Raw genomic sequence first — 21186 nt, 5'->3', positions numbered from 1 at the left:
TATAAGGCATCTTATCCCCTATACTTTGGATAGGGGGTAAGATGTCTAAGCGCCCGAGTACCCCTTTAATGGGTTTAAATTGATTGTTTATCTGCAATTGCTGTGCTGTTAGTAGTGACAATACAAGATACTGCAGAATTGTGCCATTGAAGTGAACAGGAGAACACTGCAGTGAGCTGGGATCCTCAAGGGTTGGGCTTGTTTTTTTCTGCACATCCCACAGATAATCAAATTTTCAACTAGGGAATTTGTAAGTTGTGTCAACACCTACACTGTCAGAAATTTTCATTTTACAGAGTGAATAAAAAAAATTAAAACCAAAAAAACTTTCCAGAAATGCATTTTAAAATAATGCATAGTTCCTTTACTTTTTATTTGTCATTGGTGAGCTTACATAAATAAGACAGTACAGCAAGTCATCTATGGTTAGGTTATGCTTCAACAGTGCAAATAAATACATTCTTTGGGTCACACGCTCAAAAACTTTAGCTTAAAACTTAAAATTTTCTGTGTAGCAAAATATAATATTACAAGTATAAGTTTTTACAACAGATTCAAAATATTTTTTTTAGTACTAAATATAATCTAGAACCAACAAATAATAAAATTCACACATTTAGAAAATCATATCCTTTCATTTAAGAAAAAAAATATGGCCAATAATTGTTGCCAAGTGGGTACCACTTGACATTACAGCAGTAAGCCCTCATATTAAAAGCTCTTGACAAGACTGTTTACTACTATTCCTAGAGCTGGAGTGGCAACAATAGAGTCTCTGTAAGCTCAGGGCGGTGATTTGATTACTTTTTTTATCATCGCTTTCCAAACGCATTGACACGTCTACTTGTGGTTAATGGAACTAGATTCCCAGTGGTGCTGTTCATGCTGTTACTGGATGATCCATTTACTACAATATAGTCAATTTTGTTCTCTAGTTTTCCTAAGCGCAGCAGGATATCGTCCAGGAGAACCGCAATCGTCCTCTTCAGATCAGCTGTTGGCAAACAGAAAAAATATCAGTTAAAAATATCAAGCATGTACATACCAATAGATATTATATATAAATAAAATAGATCTAGAGATGAATATGATTAAAGGGGTATTCCCATCTCACCTATTTATCCCCTATCCATAGGACAGGGCATAACAAGCTGATAAGTGAGAGTCTGATCTTCCAACTGCTCGGATCCACAAATACACAAGAATGGAGACAAAATTGTCACCAGAATGACTAGTGTGCGCCACACATACACAGCCAGCACTCCAGTCATTCTCTAATGGGTTGACGATAATTTCTGAGTTCAGTGTACAGCGAAATGTTAAAGGAGAACTGTCAGCTTGCTCCCCCCCACACTAACCAGCGGTACTGGCTGGTAGTGCGTGGGACGCTGATTGATGCTTACCGTGTTTGATGCTTACCAAGCCCGGATCCGCTGCGCCGTTCGGTTGTAATCCTTGGTATATGCTAACGAGGTGCTAACTGGCACCGGCTGGGCTAACTGCCACCTGCCGCAGCGCCGCCCAGCTCCTCAATAATCCTCCCCTCCCTCCGCCTCTCCCTGCTCTGTAATGGAGAGGGGAGGAATATTGAGGAGCTGGGCGGCGCTGCGGTCGGCGGTGGTGACGTAAGAGTGCCAGTTAGCACCTCATTAGCATATACTGAAAATTGAAGATTGCGGACGAACGGGGCGCCGGATCGGGGCACAGCAAGCATCAAACTGATCAGTGCCCCCCGCACTATCAGCCAGTACCGCTGGTTAGTGCAGGGGGTGCAAGCTGACAGTTTTTCTTTAAGCAGCCCTATAGAGAAAGAGTGGTGCACTGGTGCACCAAGCTTTCTGTTCCCCACTCTTGGAACAGAGAACTTATGTATAGAGGATAACAAGTTGAAATGGGAACATCTCTAACTTTGTACTTTATAACTACCATTATTGTATACAATTTGTGTCTGAGCGATTTGTTATGATTAACTTTGTAATACATTATATTTACCTTAACTGCATAGTATTAGACATGTGCCTGAGACTAAGTTTCCGCTTGTTTTTTTTCTGGCAGTTTTTGGAATACTGCCACTGTAGTTTTTGAGCCAAAGACAGAAATGTATTCAAAAGGAATCGGACATATAAAGGAAGGACTTACACTTTTCCTCCCTTATAGATCCACTTCTGACTTTGGCTCAAAAACTGCAGTGGCAGATATCCAAAAACTGCCAGAAGAAAAAAACAAGTGGAAACTTAGCCTTACTGCAGTATCATAGAATGACTACCCGTGCACGCTCCCAATGCTGTGCTATGGTTACAGGGTTACAGGCAGTGGCTACGACAGGCTGTTTGTTAGAGAAGAGGGAAGTGTGCAAGCACTCAAAACAGCTTTCCAATGCTCAGCAAGTATATTTTTACCCTCTGTGGCATAACTAGTTGGGGTCTTAATAGTCACAGTTGTAACTGGTCCAAATGCTAGGGCCCATGGCTCCCTTCCTTACTACAAAAGTTTAACCCAACCCCAAGTACTCTCCTACTTGTAATGTGATATTGTGGCCATGTGAAGCCTTCGATCCTACCCTTTTTTTTTTTTTTTAAAGATATGTGGGTCCAAACAACAGGGGGAGGGGGTAAATTACATGCAGTCAGGTTCTACCTACAAAGGGCAAACTACATAGGAGAGCTGACAAGCCACATACTGAAAAAAAAAAATACATACTGGCCAAAACTACACTGCTCAAAAAAGGGAACACTTAAACAACACAACGTAACTCCAAGTCAATCACACTTCTGTGAAATCACACTGTCCACTCAGGAAGCAACACTGATTGACAACCAATTTCACATGCTGTTGTGCAAATGGAACAGACAACAGGTGCAAATTATAGGCAATTAGCAAGACACCCACAATAAAGTAGTTGTTCTGCAGGTGGTGACCACAGACCACTTCTCAGTTCCTATGCTTCCTGGCTGATGTTTTGGTCACTTTTGAATGCTGGCGGTGCTTTCACTCCAGTGGTAGCATGAGACGGAGTCTACAACCCACACAAGTGGCTCAGGTAGTGCAGCTCATCCAAGATGGCACATCAATGCAAGCTGTGGCAAGGTGGTTTGCTGTGTCTGTCAGAGCATGGAGGCACTACCAGGAGACAGGCTAGTACATCAGGAGATGTGGAGGAGGCCGTAGGAGGTCAACAACCCAGCAGCAGGACCGCTAACTTGCCTTTGTGCAAGGAGGAGCAGGAGAAGCACTGCCAGAGCCCTGCAAAATGACCTCTAGCAGGCCACAAATGTGAATGTGTCCACTCAAACAGTCAGAAACAGACTCCATGAGGGTGGTATGAGTGCCAGACGTCCACAGGTGTGGGTTGTGCTTACAGCCCAACACCATGCAGTATATTTGGCATTTGCCAGAGAACACCAAGATTGGCAAATTCGCCACTGGCGCCCTGTGCTCTTCACAGATGAAAGCGGGTTAACACTGAGCACATGTGACAGACATGACAGAGTCTAGAAATGCCATGGAGAACGTTCTACTGCCTGCAACATCCTCCAGCATGACCGGTTTGGCGGTGGATCAATAATGGTGTGGGGTGGCATTTCTTTGGGGGGGCCGCAGCCCTCCATGTGCTTGCCAGAGGTAGCCTGCCCGCCATTACGTACCGAGATGAAATCCTCAGACCCTTTGTGAGACCATATGCTGGTGCAGTTGGCCCTGGGTTCCTCCTAATACAAGACAATGCTAGAGCTCATGTGGCTGGAGTGTGTCAGCAGTTCCTGCAAGAGGAAGGCATTGATGCTATGGACTGGCCCGCCCGTTCTCCAGACCTGAATCCAGTTGAGCAAATCTGGGACATCAGGTCTCGCTCCATCCACCAACGCCACGTTGCACCAAATACTGTCCAGGAGAAGGCAGATGCTAATCTACGAAATAGAGGAAGACTACCTACTCCTCCCCAACTGACCTACCCATGTACTATGCGTGATACCAAACAGCGACATGTCAAAAGTTAATACAAAAGACAGTAACACTTTAATGTTATGTGCCTCCAATAATTTCAATTAATTTAGTTTTGCTCGATACAGCAGTGAATACTTAACCCCTGAAGGACATAGTCACTTTTGGCCTTTAGGGCACAGACAGCTTCATTTTTTTGCATTTTCCTTTTTTACTCTATGCCTTCTAAGAGCCATAACTTTTTTTGTTCCCATTCACAGACTTGTTCGCATATGCAGCCTTGGCTTTTGCGCAACTATCCTTTCTAATGATGCCTTTTATTTTAACATAAAATATATGGCGCAACCAAAAATTAGTTTTGTGGGAAAATTGAAAAGAAAATTTTGCAACTTATATAGGGTTTTCTTTTTGCGCAGTGCACTTTACAGTAAAACTGAAGTTTTTATTCTGAGGGTAAATATGATTATAATGATACACGTTTACATACGTTACCATTACGGTACTGGTTAAGTATAGTTAAAACAGCTCTATTCTGACCATCATAACTTTCCCATTTTTCTGTATAGGGAGTTATGAGATCTATTATTTTTGTGCTGTAATAGTTTTTATTGGTACCACTATTTACGCCATTCACCATATAGGATCATTAACATTATATTTTAATAGTTTGGACAGATAGATGGCTAATACAGGCTATGAGGCAGGTGAGGGGACCTCAAGCAGCCATTTTGACTTATCGGACACACGCAAATACGCCGCGGGTGGTTCAATGAGCCCCAATAATGCTGCAGGTGCCGTTATCCTTATTAGTCACGGCATTTGAAGGGTTAATGGTGGACATATGCGTGATTGCTGATGTCCGCCATTACAGGCGGGTCACCAGCTGCTTCTAGCATCTGGAACCAGGACATACACTTAGAGCCAAAGACATTAACCTCTTAATGACAATGGACCCAAGTCTATTTATTTATATTGCCTGTGCATCAAGGAGTCCGGTCAGTGAGTACGAACACAAATAGCTGTCAATCACTGAGTAGGCCTGCCTACTGGACTCCTAACGCAGAAATAAGAAAATATTTGAATAAATTACTAGTTACAGATTCTTTTTTTCCCCCCTCCCACATTAATACTTATCCGATACATATACAGATTGGTTTGCATTTTTGATGTGACAGCTTCTTTTTAAAACAACTGAAATATTAAAGGGGTTATCGAGGAAAAAAACTTTTTTATATATATATATCAACTAGCTCCAGAAAGTTAAACACTTCTATAAAAAAATCTTAATCCTTTCAGTACTTATGAGCTACTGAAGTTAAGGTTGTTCTTTTCTGTCTAAGTGCTCTCTGATCACACGTGTCTCGGGAACCGCCCAGTTTAGAAGAAGTTTGCTATGGGGATTTGCTTCCCAAGACACGTGTCATCAGAGAGGACTTAGAAGAGAACAACCTTAACTTCAGAAGACAGAAAAGAACAACCTTAACTTCAGAAGACAGAAAAGAACAACCTTAACTTCAGAAGCTCATAAGTACTGAAAGGATTAAGATTTTTTAATAGAAGTAATTTACAAATCTGTTTAACTTTCTGGAGCCAGTTGATATATATAAAAAGTTTTTTCCTGGATAACCCCTTTAATAATAAAGACTTATCGCAAGGTAGAACTGGGATTTTTTTTTAAATGTAGATAATACCCTATATGTATATTTGGTTATATATTGGTTAAAAAAAAATGTGTAACCATGAAGAGTCCAAATTTTTTAACCATGAAGAGTCCAAATACAGGAAATGTGGGTAGGACAAGTAGGGCTCTGTGCAGGCTCCTGGCTTGTCAATCATCATGCTGTGTGAGCCGGTGGCATGTCATAGAGACACACTGCACAGAGCCCTGCTTGTCCACCCACACTTCCTTTATTTGGTCTCCTCACAGGGACAAGCAGACAATAGCTGTAGGGAAAAAACTTTACACAATTGTTTAACCAATGTTTATTACAAATATACAAATGTTATTTTCCACATTATGCAAGGTATACTTTAAATTCACAGCTTTTTGCCAACATAATATCAGCTTTCTACTACAATGCACAGTAAAAAAAAGAGGGGTAAAAAACTACAGCTTACAAATAATTGTAGAGTCGGAACATTAACCTGAACAGCCCAGCATTATTTGCAATGGAAGCATATTCCTGACCCTGCAGAGAGTGGTGGTGCGAGTTACATCACTCAAGCTGAAAATTGGGCTTCCACAAGGTGATCTCAGGCTTTTGTGCAGCTGCTTTGCCAGGGAAATAGAAACCATGAAGCTTCCCACAAACTATTCTTGAGCAAATGATTCCCACACAGGCACTTTACAGCTGAATGATGAGCTGCTGTCCTGGCCTTTTTCCTCTTCACAGACTAGGCCAACTCTAGCAGACAGACATTTGAAAAGTTGCCATCCCGTGACAATAAGACAATAAAGGCCAATGTGGGAGATCAATGTGTGTGCAAAAGTGGAGTACTTTCCCGTAACAATCAATTATAATGCTTTTAATTTTACAGAGATCTTTTTAAATAAAAGACGCAATCTGATTATTTGCTATGAGAAACTGCTCCACTTTTCCTCTACACAGGTTTTGCTAAATCTCCCCCAATGAGCTTTTGAATAGGTCTCATTTTACTGCTGATGTTTGTCTAAGGAATATAAATTCCTGTATAGGCTTGAATTCATGTATCTTTTAGCAATGGGTGTAGCCCAAATTTACTTTCTAAAAGGAATGTGTGTAAACATTCTTTTGGCCATGTAACATATTGTCCTCAAAAAACTGCAGTGATCTAACAATCACAAGACTGCATATAAAGCTTTAACCCCTTAAGGACCAGACCAATTTTATTTTTGCATTTTCGTTTTTTCCTCCTCGCCTTCTAAAAATCATAACTCTTATATTTCCATCCACAGACCCATATAAGGGCTTGTTTTTTGTGTCACCAATTGTACTTTGTAATGACATGACTTATTTTACCATAAAATGTACGGCGCAACCAAACAAATATTATTTATGTGGGAAAATTGAAAAGAAAACCGCAATTTAGCAAATTTTGGAAGGTTTTGTTTTCATGCTGTACACTTTCCGGTAAAAATGACATGTGTTCTTTATTCTGTAGGTCAATAAGATTAAAATGATACCCATGATTATATTATTTTCTATAATTGTACCGCTTAAAAAAAAATCTCAAACCCTTTTAACAAAATTAGTATGTTTGAAATTGCCCTATTTTGACTACCTATAACTTTCTAATTTTTCCGTATATGGGGCGATATGAGGGCTCATTTTTTGCGCCATGATCTGTAGTTTTTATCAGTATCACTTTTGCTTAGGTTTTACTTTTTATAAATTTTTTTATGAACATTTTTTTGGGAATAAAATGTGACAAAAAAGCAGCAATTTGGGATTTTTATGTTTACGCCGCTCACCGTACGGGATGATTAACAATATATTTTAAATAGTTCAGACTTTTACACACGCGGCGATACCAAATATGTGTATTACATTTTTTTTACGCTTTTTGGGGGGTAAAATGGGAAAAACGGCGGTTTTACTTTTTTAATGGGGGAGGGGATTTTTCAAATTTTGTAACTTTTTATTTTACATTTTTTTTACTTTTTATTTTACACTTTTTATGTCCCAAGGGGAATATTCATTGCAATCAGTTGATTGCTAATACTGTGCAGTGCTATGTATAGTACACAGCACTGCTCAGTATTATCGGTGATCTTCTGCTCTGGTCTGCTCGATCTCAGACCAGAAGACCCCGGGAGACGGCCGGAGCCAGGTGAGGGGCCATCGGGCCGCCATGCTGGATGATCGGATCCCCGCAGCAGCGCCGCGGGCGATCCAATCATCCATTCAAAGTACCGCACTGCCACAGATGCCGTGATCTGTATTGATCACGGCATCGGAGGGGTTAATGGCGGACATCCGCGCGATCGCAGATGTCCGCCATTACCGGCGGGTCCCTGGCTGCTGATAGCAGCCGGGACCTGCTGGGCATGATGCGAGCACCGCTCCGGTGCTCGCGAACATGTTGGCGCGTAAATGTACGTCATGGTGAGTTAAGTACCACGTCACCATGACGTACATTTACGTCCATTGTCGTTAAGGGTTTAAAAGGATACTCCACTGACCAGCGTTTCATTTTCTTCCAAATATTCCAAATGCTGTTTTCGCGATGCAAGGGTCGGTCACGCCCCCTCAATGAAAGTCTATAGGAGGGGGCGTGACGGACGCCACACCCCCTCTCATAGACTTGCATAACATCACGAGGGGCGTGGCCGACCCCCGCAGCGCGAAAACAGCATTCGCAACATTTACTTCCAAACGCTGGCCAGTAGAGTACAGATTTAAAAGGAAAGCAGTCAGCTTGATCACCCACTCTAAACACTGGGTTATAGAGGGGGCGACCAGAAGTCACTTACTAAATTCCGTCCACTTGTTCCAGAGATATGGACTGCAGAAGTTCCGCTGCTCAATTCAGTTAATTGCGCACAGGAAGTGGGGCTCTGCTGGCTGGCCACACCTGCCTCCATCCGTCAGCTCATAATGCCGCCCCTGCAATTTGCATATTCCTTTTCTTCAACTCCATGTCCTAGTGACATGGAGTAGCCGGTTACGTGAGCCCTGCGCTCTGTTGTTAGAGCGCCTGCAGATTACATACAGCTCTTACATACTGATGGCGTGACAGCTCTGACTGAGAGCAGTCACGTGAGAGCTGTATGTAATCTGCCGGCACATGCGCTCTACCGACAGAGCACTTTGTATATCCCCTTTATATATTGTATGCTTCCACTATACAAAGGGGATATGAGGGTCATCCTCTTTCTTTACACTATAAAGAAAAACACCATGCGGCGTCCTCGTGGCACATGCATACACGGCAGCATCATCAGTGCGGGATACTATACCGTCACCATCATCAGTTGCAGCTTTTCCTACCATATATCTTTTTCAGAGCCCCAGGCTAATATACATCAGTCTCCATTGGATGTGCTACATATCTAGTTTTATCATCTTATCTCGGCTTATTGTTTAGGAATCTGTGACCTTATATGTGGTTACTTGAATAATATATCTGTCAGCCTCTGTGAAATATTTAATCTTGGTGCGGCTGTCATCTTTTATATGTACAATACAGGCTACTATCTGTAAAACACCCTCTGAAGCCATCATCTTATGCAGTGGATGTGTATCAATACTACTTCTGTACTATTTATTGTGCAATTGTTACCATATCTCTATGACAGACCTCTGACCAAGACTGAAACAGACTTCCTTTTTGAGACGCCTGCTTATTTCTCCTACTCTCGATCATAATACTGATTACTTTATCGTGTCTGTTCTATCAGGTACACCCATCTGTATTATTTGTGTTTGTGGTTCTCTTATCCCTGATGAGTCCCCCCAACATTAAGGAGGGCGAAACGCGCAGGTAAAAAGAGACCTACCACAATTTTAAGATTGCATTGTACTACCCCCTTATCCTTTCTTTCTATTTCCACACTTACATTAGGAGTAGAATCTATCAGGGACTTTAAGAATAGGGCCTCACCTGTACCCCTTTTTTCCTCATGCCCCCAATTTATGTGTGTACCCCTTATCACTTTTTACTGATATTAGTAAAAGTTATGTTTTAACCAAACTCGAATGGTGTTTATACTAAGTGGTGCCTGAAAGAAAAACACCAGCAACAATTCAACGGATCCACTTTTTTTGGGATAGGAAAAATTATCCCGAACTGAAGGCAATTTCATAGCGCAGTTATCCAGAGCAAAATCAAAGTGGATCTTTAACATGAACACCATGATCCCGCAAGGCTTAAATGCTGAATTTGAGAGCTTTGGCTTTCTGTAAAATATATATCATACTAGAAATAAAGATTTGCATCTATGTAAAAATCCACATACACACAACATGATGGGAGGTCTCATTGTTTGCAGTTATACAAGAAAGCAAAGGTCACAGACATACCAACCCTGACAAAGTAAACTGCCTCTCCGTTTCCCAAAAGTGTTGGAAAGTATTGTGGACCTCCACAGCTAGTAGTGACGTCACAACTTACAGTCTAACACCACCGGACTAACCGCGAACTAAAAGTCACGGTTGAGACGCCGCTGGCCGGGGCGTTCTCTCATCACCTCTCAAAACCTTGGACACAAGCTTTCCTTTGGACCTAGCAGCTTCAGAACAATTATCTCATGACAAACGCATCAAAACCGCAAGTATAAAAATATACATATAAAAGAACAGAATAACAGACACTGAAAATAGCAACCTGTATAATACATAGGGCTGTCTTTTTCCAGCAAGCTCTCAATTTGCAAAATCTTTAGAACTGCATCTCCCCTAATTCAGCCACAGGCATCTTCACCTATTGTACATATAGGTACACAACATTCTCTTTAAATCATAATATATCTTTATGTACATATGCAGATAGTACTTACACAAGGAGTGTACAAACTCTTCTTTCTCTTATTCACAGCCTCTTTCTCTTATTCACAGCCTGAACGCAAGAATATACATATTGCTTATCCTGTCATCCTCTAGACTACCAAACACGCAACACCTTCTTGCACTAATATACAGGTACGCATCAATATTAAAGTATGCTGTGTTACACATAAGTCCCATATAGCGCTTACTAATATGCATTTTTAATTAAGCACTCCTGCACTGTGTAACATATACGGGAATTCATACCCTTAGTATAGCAGCTTAATTGGACACGCCACCACATCCATTTGGTAATGCTATTGTTACATCATATATTTAATTTCCTGTTCTAGCCAAGACCTGAAGTCTTAAATATCTAAAACAGAAAGACCATACCTTCTATGGTATGCCAAAGCTATACTCACCACCCTAGTGAGGGCGAGGATCTATGCTAATTACAATGTATACAGAAGCTGGATGATTCCCAAATAAACTTTTGGAAGTATGTTATCACTGACATTGTGTCTGTGTAATTTTACTTATTTGCATGCACTTTAATCTGATAAAGAAAATAACTAATTTGGCCGGGAGTTAGATATTTACTAGGTCACTGATAAAATCCATATCAGTTTTTGGCGCCTGAACAGGAACTCTGGGTTATGGTACCAAGAGGCAGTCGCAATACAAGACATCAGGTTGGACCAAAGAGATGGGATACAGAGACAGGAGTCTGATCATCTCCAAGAGTATGTGACCTAGCCAAGTATCAAGCATCGTCTCCCCATTTGGTCCATCTTTGTGCCTTAAGTCGACTGACTTGTGGCCAACAAAGACAGGTAAAAATTCTTGCCCAGAGTCATTTAACTGATCCGGTCATAAGTAACTATCTGCTATGTGTGTGTGTGTGTGTGTGTGTGTGTGTGTGTGTGTGTGTGTGTGTGTGTGTATGTATGTATGTAATGGGATGAAAGGGAGGTATGATGGAAGTTGTAGTACCCTCAGAAATTTCAAAACTGTGTGTGTTGTAAACTAAGTTGTTGAGTAGGATTGCCCAATTATCTCCCAAAGAATGTTCCTTAGTGATATAGGATATAGTAGTTTGAGTAGACAAATAACTGTATAAATTGTGTTGTTGAGAAAGCTGATAAGTTAGTCCAAAAGTTAATGATATATACAAGTGATAAGACAAGGAAAAGAGGAGCAGATTGTTAACAGCTTGATAGGTAGAGAGAAACAAAATGGAGACTCAAGGTTTTAATGGAAAAGTATGTGGCGAGTGAAGAATAGACTATGGATATTAAGGTAGATGAAAGTTTGAAATATACTGATGGATGGAGGTATTCATATACAGCAGTGTTATATAAAGTATTCATATACTACCAAATCAGGAAAAACAATAGCTAAATTTTAAACCTTTTATTACAAAAAATTCTATTACAGAATAACGTACACAAATCCCCATAAAAACAGTAGATATCAATTAATTCACAAAGTGCAATAATAATAGGGACAATCCCCCGTAATACATGCCTCACCCGACGCGTTTCCCCGTAATTCAATGAAAGCACATACGGTTCATCAGGGGTATACAAGCAATTAAAGTGGTCGCTTTAGGACAAAAATGCACATACACATAACAAGTACATATAGAACATATACATAGTAATGCACAGAAAAGGCTCGGCTCTGCTAGTTATCAATGAGAACTGCCGTGACGTGTTTTCAAACCTTCATTATTGTTTCAAAATATTCATGAACAAGTATGTCCCTTTAAATAGCCGTCCTCACAGATATATAGAGGATAAACTCAAGACAATATGTTCTCCAGAGATGTCACTGTTGTAGTATAATTATACATAGATATGGGTAGAGCTATCCAGCTAAGAGCCAAAACTGGGGAACAGGGCTATCATTAGTTGTACAAACATGCCCGAGAAGCAAAAGACAATTCAGATACTCTATCACTCCTCCTTGGTTAAGAATTCCACCATCTAGGCCTTAAATCCAAGAGTCAGAGATAATCCTTTAGCATAGACCGATAGCCGCAAACAGTCCCAACCAGCTGCACTCTAGGGGCACTCTCCTCCACAACAGGTCGCACTTATCCTAGCGACCACCAATGCACATGACCACCGCTCCTGATGATGAGGGATGTGGTCATCATCGGGAACGGTGGTCATGTGCATTGGTGGTCGCTAGGATAAGTGCGACCTGTTGTGGAGGAGAGTGCCCCTAGAGTGCAGCTGGTTGGGACTGTTTGCGGCTATCGGTCTATGCTAAAGGATTATCTCTGACTCTTGGATATAAGGCCTAGATGGTGGAATTCTTAACCAAGGAGGAGTGATATCTGAATTGTCTTTTGCTTCTCGGGCATGTTTGTACAACTAATGATAGCCCTGTTCCCCAGTTTTGGCTCTTAGCTGGATAGCTCTACCCATATCTATGTATAATTATACTACAACAGTGACATCTCTGGAGAACATATTGTCTTGAGTTTATCCTCTATATATCTGTGAGGTCGGCTTTTTAAAGGGACATACTTGTTCATGAATATTTTGGAACAATAATGAAGGTTTGAAAACACGTCACGGCAGTTCTCATCGATAACTAGCAGAGCTGAGCCTTTTCTGTGCATTACTATGTATATGTTCTATATGTACTTATTATGTGTATGAGCATTTTTGTCCTAAAGCGACCACTTTAATTGCTTGTATACCCCTGATGAACCGTATGTTCTTTCATTGAATTACGGGGAAACGCGTCGGGTGAGGCATGTATTACGGGGGATTGTCCCTATTATTATTGCACTTTGTGAATTAATTGATATCTACTGTTTTTATGGGGATTTGTGTACGTTATTCTGTAATAGAATTTTTTGTAATAAAAGGTTTAAAATTTAGCTATTGTTTTTCCTGATTTGGTAGTCTAGAGCTAGCCAATATTTATCTATATATCAGTAATTGTTAAAGTATTCATATACAACAGTTTGATTCTTGAGAGCAAATTATGATTTGATTTAGTTATAATTGTAGTCATCTGAACGGTTATAATTATAATCAAAATAATTAGGTAATGAAATTAACACTGACATAAAGACATACATTTTGGTAGCCTGTTGATAGGATGTTGAATAAGATATATATTATATATCGAATGAAGAGAGCCTTTGTTTCAGGGTGTGGATTATATCTTCCAGATGTGTTAGTCCAATAAATGGAGATGAATGAATGAAGGTGTTTTTTCCCAATAGTGGGGGCAAAAGTGAAGATTATGATGAGTGCTTAGTGCTAAGGAATGCAGAGGGCGTGGTAGGTCTTTAGGAAAGCTGAGTGAACGCATGGTTGAAGCTGTTTATGTCAGTTGGTGTTATTATGGATTCTTTTTAGATTAGTGAAGAACAAAACAAAATCCAATGTGGTATTGATTGAACCTATTTGATGATATTTCATTGATTTCCTAATAAGTTTGGTTTTCACAGTTGCGCAGGATGGATGCCAAAAATGAAGTGCATCAGGAAATGCAATTAATTGTCTGATTATATTATAGGAGTAACAAGAGAAGAAGTTTGGCCAAGAAAAAAAAATAAAATAAATATATATATATATATATATATATATATATATATATATATATAAAAAAAAAGTGATCACTATTTAATTGATAAGTATAACCTAAGCATTTATATTAAAAAAAAAAAAAAAAAAAAAAGAAGCGCTGACCAGTGAAATAGAGGAGTGGGAAAAGAAAGGTGGGGCCTTATAGGGAGAATGACAGCCTCCTCTCCTGAAACACAGTTACTGTAACGCAGAGCACTCCGGGTCCCTGTCCCTCCCCGAAGCGCTCGCGGCGTTCTTCTGCCTAAAGCGCCCCGGGCAGAGCGCTGCTCTGGTGTCCTCGGCGGGGATGCGATCCGCGTGGCGGGACGTGCCCGCCCGCGGGTCGCATCCCGATCCTCTCACCTGCCCCGTCTACCTTTGGCTCCGTCCCGGCGTGCTCTCTAGGGGGCGCGCTCGCCGGCTCAATGAAATTTAAAGGGCCAGTGCCCCATTAATTGGTGCCAGGCCCAATCAGTGTATTACACCCAAGCACTACTTAAACCCCCTTCCCCTTCCTGTCCTTGCTGGATCTTGTTGCCCTAGTGCCCTGAGAAAGCGTTTTGTGTGTATCCCTAGCCCCTGACTACGAACCTTGCCGCCTGCCTTGACCTTCTGCTACGTCTGACCTCGCCTTGCCTTGTCCTTGTGCACCGCGCCTGTCTCAGCTGTCAGTGAGGTTGAGTCGCTATCGGGTGGAATGACCTTGGGGTTACCTGCCGCATCAAGTCCATCCCGCTTTGCAGCAGGCTCTGGTGAACACCAGTCACCTCTTAGACTCCGTTCCCTGGTACGGCCCACGCCATCGCCTCACTGACACAGAGGATCCACTCACGTGTCCTCTCCGCATACCAGTCCAGACCCTGACAGTTACATTAGACTTTAACCCCTTAAGGACCAGGCCATTGTACACCTTAGGACCAGAGCGTTTTTTGCACATCTGACCACTGTCACTTTAAGCATTAATAACTCTAAGATGCTTTTACCAAATATTCTGATTCTGAGATTGTTTTTCGTGACATATTCTACTTTATTTTGGTGGTAAATTTTCAGCGTTACTTGCATCCTTTTTTTGTGAAAAATTCCAAAATGTCATGTAAATTTTGAAAATTTAGCATTTTTCTAACTTTGAAGCTCTCTGCTTGTAAGGAAAATGGATATTCTAAATAAATTTTATTTTTATTCACAAATATAATATGTCCACTTTATGTTGGCATCATAAAATGGACATATTTTTACTTTTTGAAAAAATTAGAGGGCTTCAAAGTAGAGTAGCAATTTTCAAAAATTTCATGAAAATTGCAAAATCTGAAGGGACAGATGTTACAGAACTACAACTCCCAGCATGCCTGGGCAGTCTAGGCATGCTGAGAGTTGTAGTTTGGCAACATCTGTAGGGCTACAGTTTGGGCACCACTGTAACAGTTGCAGGTCGGCCTTCCTAGTGGTTGCCACAGTAAAAATCACTTTACTTTCAGTTTCATTTCTCCCCCCCCCCACCGTCGATTCCCTACCTGAGCTGGGATCGCCGGTGAATATCTGCGATGATTGCCGGGCCCCACAAGTCTTCTCCTCCAGGTACCGGCCTCCATGTTCTCCCCCCATTCTGCCTGACATCCAGGGGTGGGCAGAACGAGGGGTTTCCATGGCAACCCACTGTCCTGCTCTGCCATTGGTCAGAATCAGTTCTGACCAATGGCAGGGGATGGGAGGAGATCACAGCATTGTGACCTCACTCCTACCCTGCAGGATGCTGGGGCCCGTCACAGACAGGTCCGTGCATCCCTATTTTCCGGGTGATCGGGAGACCCGATCAGCCCGGAATAGGAGAAAATCGCATGTCTGAATTGACATGCGATTTTCTGCGATCGCCGACATGCGGGGGTCCCGGGACCCCCCTAGGCATTTGCACAGCATGCCTGCTGAACGATTTCAGCAGGCATGCCGTTCCGATCTCTGCCCGGCGCGCGGCAGGGACCGGAAAACGCCATGACGTCCTGGGATGTCATGGCACCCTGGGCCTTAAGGCCCAATGACGTCCCAGGACGTCATGGCGTTTTCCGGTCCCTGCCGGGCAGAGATCGGAACGTCATTGGTCCTTAAGTGGTTAAGGAAATATAAATCTACTCTTTGAAATAGAGTATGTTTATAGTACCTGCATACACAATGTGATAAACCTATACATTCTACATTGCATTTATTTTAACAACATCAATTGTGAGCAAATAACTTTATAATGATAATTTAGTGTAATATGAAGACACTGAAAAAGAAGACCGCTCTTTGGTTGCTTTGCTACTCTCAGATTATGATTGACTGTCTTGAACTTATGAGGTTAAGAATTCAAGAGCCATGATAGGATATCAGAGAACCCATGATTGATGCCGAGTTGTAAATGTTAGCTTGCTCCAAGTGATGCAAAGACGTAATACATTAGGCAGGATATATAGTGACCACACGCAGAATGAAGTTCTAATTCAATGAACCACTCGATCTGAGCTGTTGGTTCAGAAAGAAGAGTTGAAGATATTCTCTGAGATGTGTTAATTGGCTGAAGGTAAGACATAATGAGTATGGGTACACTTTTATTACCGCCCACAAGTATGGGCCTATTGGATTAGAGGTTTTCTTGAACCCTTCAAATGTAGATCTGTAGTTTGTAATTCAAGTGTTCAAAGTCCTAGAGCTATCAGAGAAGGTGGCCATCATAAAGATCAGACCCACATGAAGGAAACAACCCCAGAAGCCAAGGGGTCTGGATGGTGGAGAAGGCTGCCAAGGCTGCAGTGCTCATGTCCTCCCACAGTTATGGTACAGAGTATATAGGTGGATGGTAAGTGTGGATCTGTCTGGTTAGGTCTCTTGCAGGAACCAGCAATGCATGCTGAGAGAGACCAATGGAAGAAAAAAACTTAAAAAATAAAAAAGGAGGTGGTAGAGGGCACAGACAGCATCTGGAGAGTTGGTAAGAAACTGTGTGTGCCAACAGTCTTGTACCCCATACACTAAACGGAAGGGAGCTGTGTGTGTAGTAATGTCCGTACATTGGGTGGCCTCAGGATTCAACAATGCTTAAAGAAGGTTTGTACAGACTTCATTATTTGCATCTGTTATAACCTAGGAAAAAACATTTAAGAGGTACCTGACCAACACATTCCATAACCATCTTACCTGTTTCAGAGACTATGAGTAGACTTAAACGAACTGCCTAAGGTGGGCCAATATAAGTATGTCCTTGTCTGACTGTACTGATTCCTTAACCATAGATACAGTAAAGAATACTACTAAAAACCTTTTGTAAAGTTGTGGCTAGTTCAGATTCTGTAATTGTTACCTGGTTCCTTAAACCCATGATTGAGTGTGTGTCAGGAAATAAATGAGGAAAGAGGCACTTAGATACATCTGTACGGGATTATCATATGTAAGGCTCCTTTCACACTATAAACTCATCAGTTTTAAAGACCCATTATAATGTTATGAAAACCCTTAAAATTGGCCGTTAAACGGCCGTTACAAAATCCCATTACAGTCTATGGGATTTTTACATTATTCGTTTTAACCCGTCATAGCCAGTTAATAATGGGCGTTATTTTGTGATGGGAGAATGAACTATTTCTCCCGTTACTTTCTACCATTACAAAATAACGGCCGTTATTAATAAATGGCTATGACGGGTTAAAGCGGGTAATGTAAAAATCCCATAGACTATAATAGGATTTTGTAATGGCCGTATGGGATTTTGTAACGGCCGTTTAACGGACGATTTTAAGGGTTTCCATAACGGAACATTATAACAGGTTTTTAAAACAGATGAATTTATAGTGTGAAAGGGGCCTAAGAATATGCACTGGATGTTGCAAAAGACTGTGAATCCTGAATTTTTATAGTGTAATTGTGCAAACAAATGGACTTGATGAACGAATGAAAGAAAGAAGACTGAGCAAAAGGTTTATAAACATCATGAAATGATTGGACAGATAATTAATTGATCTAATGGCTTAATATCTAATATATTCTCTGATAACTGTTAAATTTATGTCTTTACATAACCATGGTTGTTCCAGAGGAAAAGATAATCATACTGGATTGTTAGGCTGTGACATTGTATGAGGAGAATCAGTGGGTGAACATTGGTGTCCTGTACAAATAGCGGGGTGAAATAAGCATCTTATTGGGTGATAATGTTATAAGAAAAAGGAATACTTGGTGAAAAAATATAGAAAGGATAGGACTAGCCAGTGGGATGAGTTAATGTTAACTACCATAAGGTATGGGATACTTGGGGATATGAAACTCAGAACCCGATTAGAAGGTAATTGGACTGAAGAACGCACATTAGCCAATACTCTTATGCCCATACACATTTTCCTACCGAACCTACAGAGGAACCCGAACCACACTCCAGAAGTAAACGTACAGCCCCTGCTGGGAGCATTGACCGCCATGTGTATATTGATGCTATAGGAGTCCCAAGGGGGGGGGGGGTCCCAGATGAATTTAAAGTTAGAGATCAAGTAAAAGCAGGATTTGAGTCTATAATACCCCAGATTTTTATAAAAAAAGAATATAGACTGGATTAATTATATCTATTACAACCAGCAGAGATTCATACATTTCTCAGTGGATGCTCTCAAAGGTCAGGCGGAACAACTAAGTTCCACATCTACTATGACATTCCAAAATCGTATGGCATTAGATATGGTGTTAGCAGAAAAAAGGAAAAAAGGAGGGGGGGGGGGGGGGTTATGTAAAATGTTTGGGGAGACCTGTTGCAACATATATTCCAGCCAATACAGGACCCAAAGGTAAAGTAACCATAGCCATAAATAAACTAGAAGGACCTATCGATAGAACTTAACCTCTTCAGGACGTAGGGCATATGCATACGCCCTGCATCCCGAGTCCTTAAGGACGCAGGGCGTATGCATACGCCTGTGGGAATTCCGGTCCCCGCCGCTAGCTAGCTAACTAGTTGTAGTTTTGCAACATCTGGAGGGTCACAGTTTGGAGACCACTGTTACAGTGGTGCCCAAACGGTAGCCCTCCAGATGTTGCCAAACTACAACTCTCAGCATGCCTAGACTGCCCAGGCATGCTGGGAGTTGTAGTTCTGTAACATCTGTCCCTTCAGATTTTGCAATTTTCATGAAATTTTTGAAAATTGCTGCTCTACTTTGAAGCCCTCTAATTTTTTCAAAAAGTAAAAATATGTCCATTTTATGATGCCAACATAAAGTGGACATATTGTATTTGTGAATAAAAATGAAATTTATTTGGAATATCCATTTTCCTTACAAGTAGAGCTTCAAAGTTAGAAAAATGCAAAATTTTCATGAAATTTGGGGATTTTTCACCCAAAAAAGATGCATGTAACGACGAAAATTTACCACCAAAATAAAGTAGAATATGTCACGAAAAAACTCTCAGAATCAGAATATTCGGTAAAAGCGTTTTAGAGTTATTAATGCGTAAAGTGACGGTGGTCAGAATTGCGAAAAAGGGCTCAGTCCTTAAGGCGTTAAAGAATTCTGGAATCTCAGACCCCTGGGATCAATACTTGGATTGGATGGGAGGGTGGAAAAAGACTTTGGCCCAAATAGGAATAACCATACTTTTAATCCTTGCTTTTGTTGTGTGTTTTATTTTGCCTTGCTTAAAGATGATGTGTGTGAGAAGTGCCGTGCAGTGCCAGTGATGACGAATTTGGACTTCGAGACTACGGATGAAGCCTATACCCCTTTACAGAGCTTCACTGCCATCTATAAAACCAGTGAAACATAGAGACAGCATCTGACTCCATATGTGTAAAGTATGAGGCTAAGAGGGTCCATGGACAAGCCATGGGTCCTCTAAAGTACATTGAAGTGTTTGAGAAAACACATTGGGGCAGATGAGTTAGGATGCTAAAAATTAGGGAAAGGTAAAATAGTCATTTTAAGGGGATGTATATATAAATGTGTCTGTAAGCATTATAAAAAGGCTATTTGACAAAGCCCATCCACCACACTACTCTGCTCCTTGCTTTCCCTCCTCCCGTCGAATAGAGGAATTTCCTGTTCTAGCCAACACCTGAGGTCTTCTCAAATATCTAAAACAGAAAGACAATACCTTATATGGTATGCCAAAGCTATACTCTTCTCCCTAGTGAGGGCGGGAACTTATGCTAATTACAATGGGGAAGATTCATCAAAACCCTGTCCAGTGGAAAAGTTGCAGAGTTGCCCATAGCACCCAATCAGCTCGCTTCTTTCATTTTTAACAAGTACTCTGCAAAATGAAAGAAGCAATCTGATTGGTTGCTATGAGCAACTGGGCAACTTTTTCTTTGCACAGGATTTGATAAATCTCCCCCAATGTCTCTATAAGCTGGATGATTGCCAAATAAACTATTAGAAGTATGTTATCACTGACAATGTGTGTCTGGAATTTTACTTATGTGCATGTACTTTAATCTGAAAGAAAATAACGAATTTGGCAGGGAGTTAGATATTTACTAGGTCACTGATAAAATCCATATGTTTGTGGTTCGAGTACAAAAAAAATATATATTAAAACCGGTACTCTCTCGTGCCAAATGGGCAAGTTTCCATCATAGTTGGGGTCATTCTGAGATTTAATATTTACAGGATATACCGCTCAGAGGTATGGAGAGTTTTTGATTTGACACTGGATCTTTATGAAACATCCGAAGGATAATGCCTCATTTAGGCCATGGGGTGAGAAAGATCTCATCCTATAAATCCACCAGAGTTCCCTTTGCAAAAGTAATTTATCAAAGTCTCCTCCCCTTATTGGTGGACGTACAACCTCGATTATGGTGAAGCATAGAATCTTGCATCATCCCCTGCATGTCTGTCATGTACATGACGTGCAATGGGGGTGTTCCGACTATGTTTTATATCTCCCATGTGCTCACCAATTCTCCTTGCCTCCCTTATGGTTTTCCCCACATAATCAAGGGGGCAGGGGCATTGACAAAGGTAAATCAAACCCTTCGTTTTGCAATTGGTTAGCTCTCTGGAATAGACGATTTCACCTGTGGATGAACTTTTCCACGTGTTTGTACGTCTCATCTGTGGGCAGAAGGAACACGTACCACATGGAAAATTACCAACCGTTGTATGTTGAAGCCAAGTCCCTTGTGATTTAGGTCGGGAGTAATGGCTGTGAACCAGCCTATCTTTTAA

The 21186-nt window shown here is 41.1% G+C and overlaps 1 protein-coding gene across 3 annotated transcripts in view; it reads right to left on the bottom strand.

Moving 5' to 3' along the window:
• Nucleotides 1–318: 318 nt before the first annotated feature.
• The window catches only part of CCDC126 (coiled-coil domain containing 126), a 63251-nt gene continuing 42383 nt past the window's right edge, over nucleotides 319–21186 (bottom strand). For all 3 annotated transcript variants that reach the window (XM_056519802.1, XM_056519803.1, XM_056519801.1), the window contains one exon: nucleotides 319–994. In XM_056519802.1, coding sequence (XP_056375777.1) covers nucleotides 813–994 — 182 coding nt within the window. In that variant the 3' untranslated portion in view covers nucleotides 319–812. The remainder of the gene's footprint in view (nucleotides 995–21186) is intronic.

This window comes from Hyla sarda, chromosome 5 (assembly GCF_029499605.1).
Source record: "Hyla sarda isolate aHylSar1 chromosome 5, aHylSar1.hap1, whole genome shotgun sequence".
Classification (NCBI taxonomy): domain Eukaryota; kingdom Metazoa; phylum Chordata; class Amphibia; order Anura; family Hylidae; genus Hyla; species Hyla sarda.
Note: the sequence above shows the minus strand (reverse complement) of the source record. Positions and strands in the feature narration are given on the sequence as shown.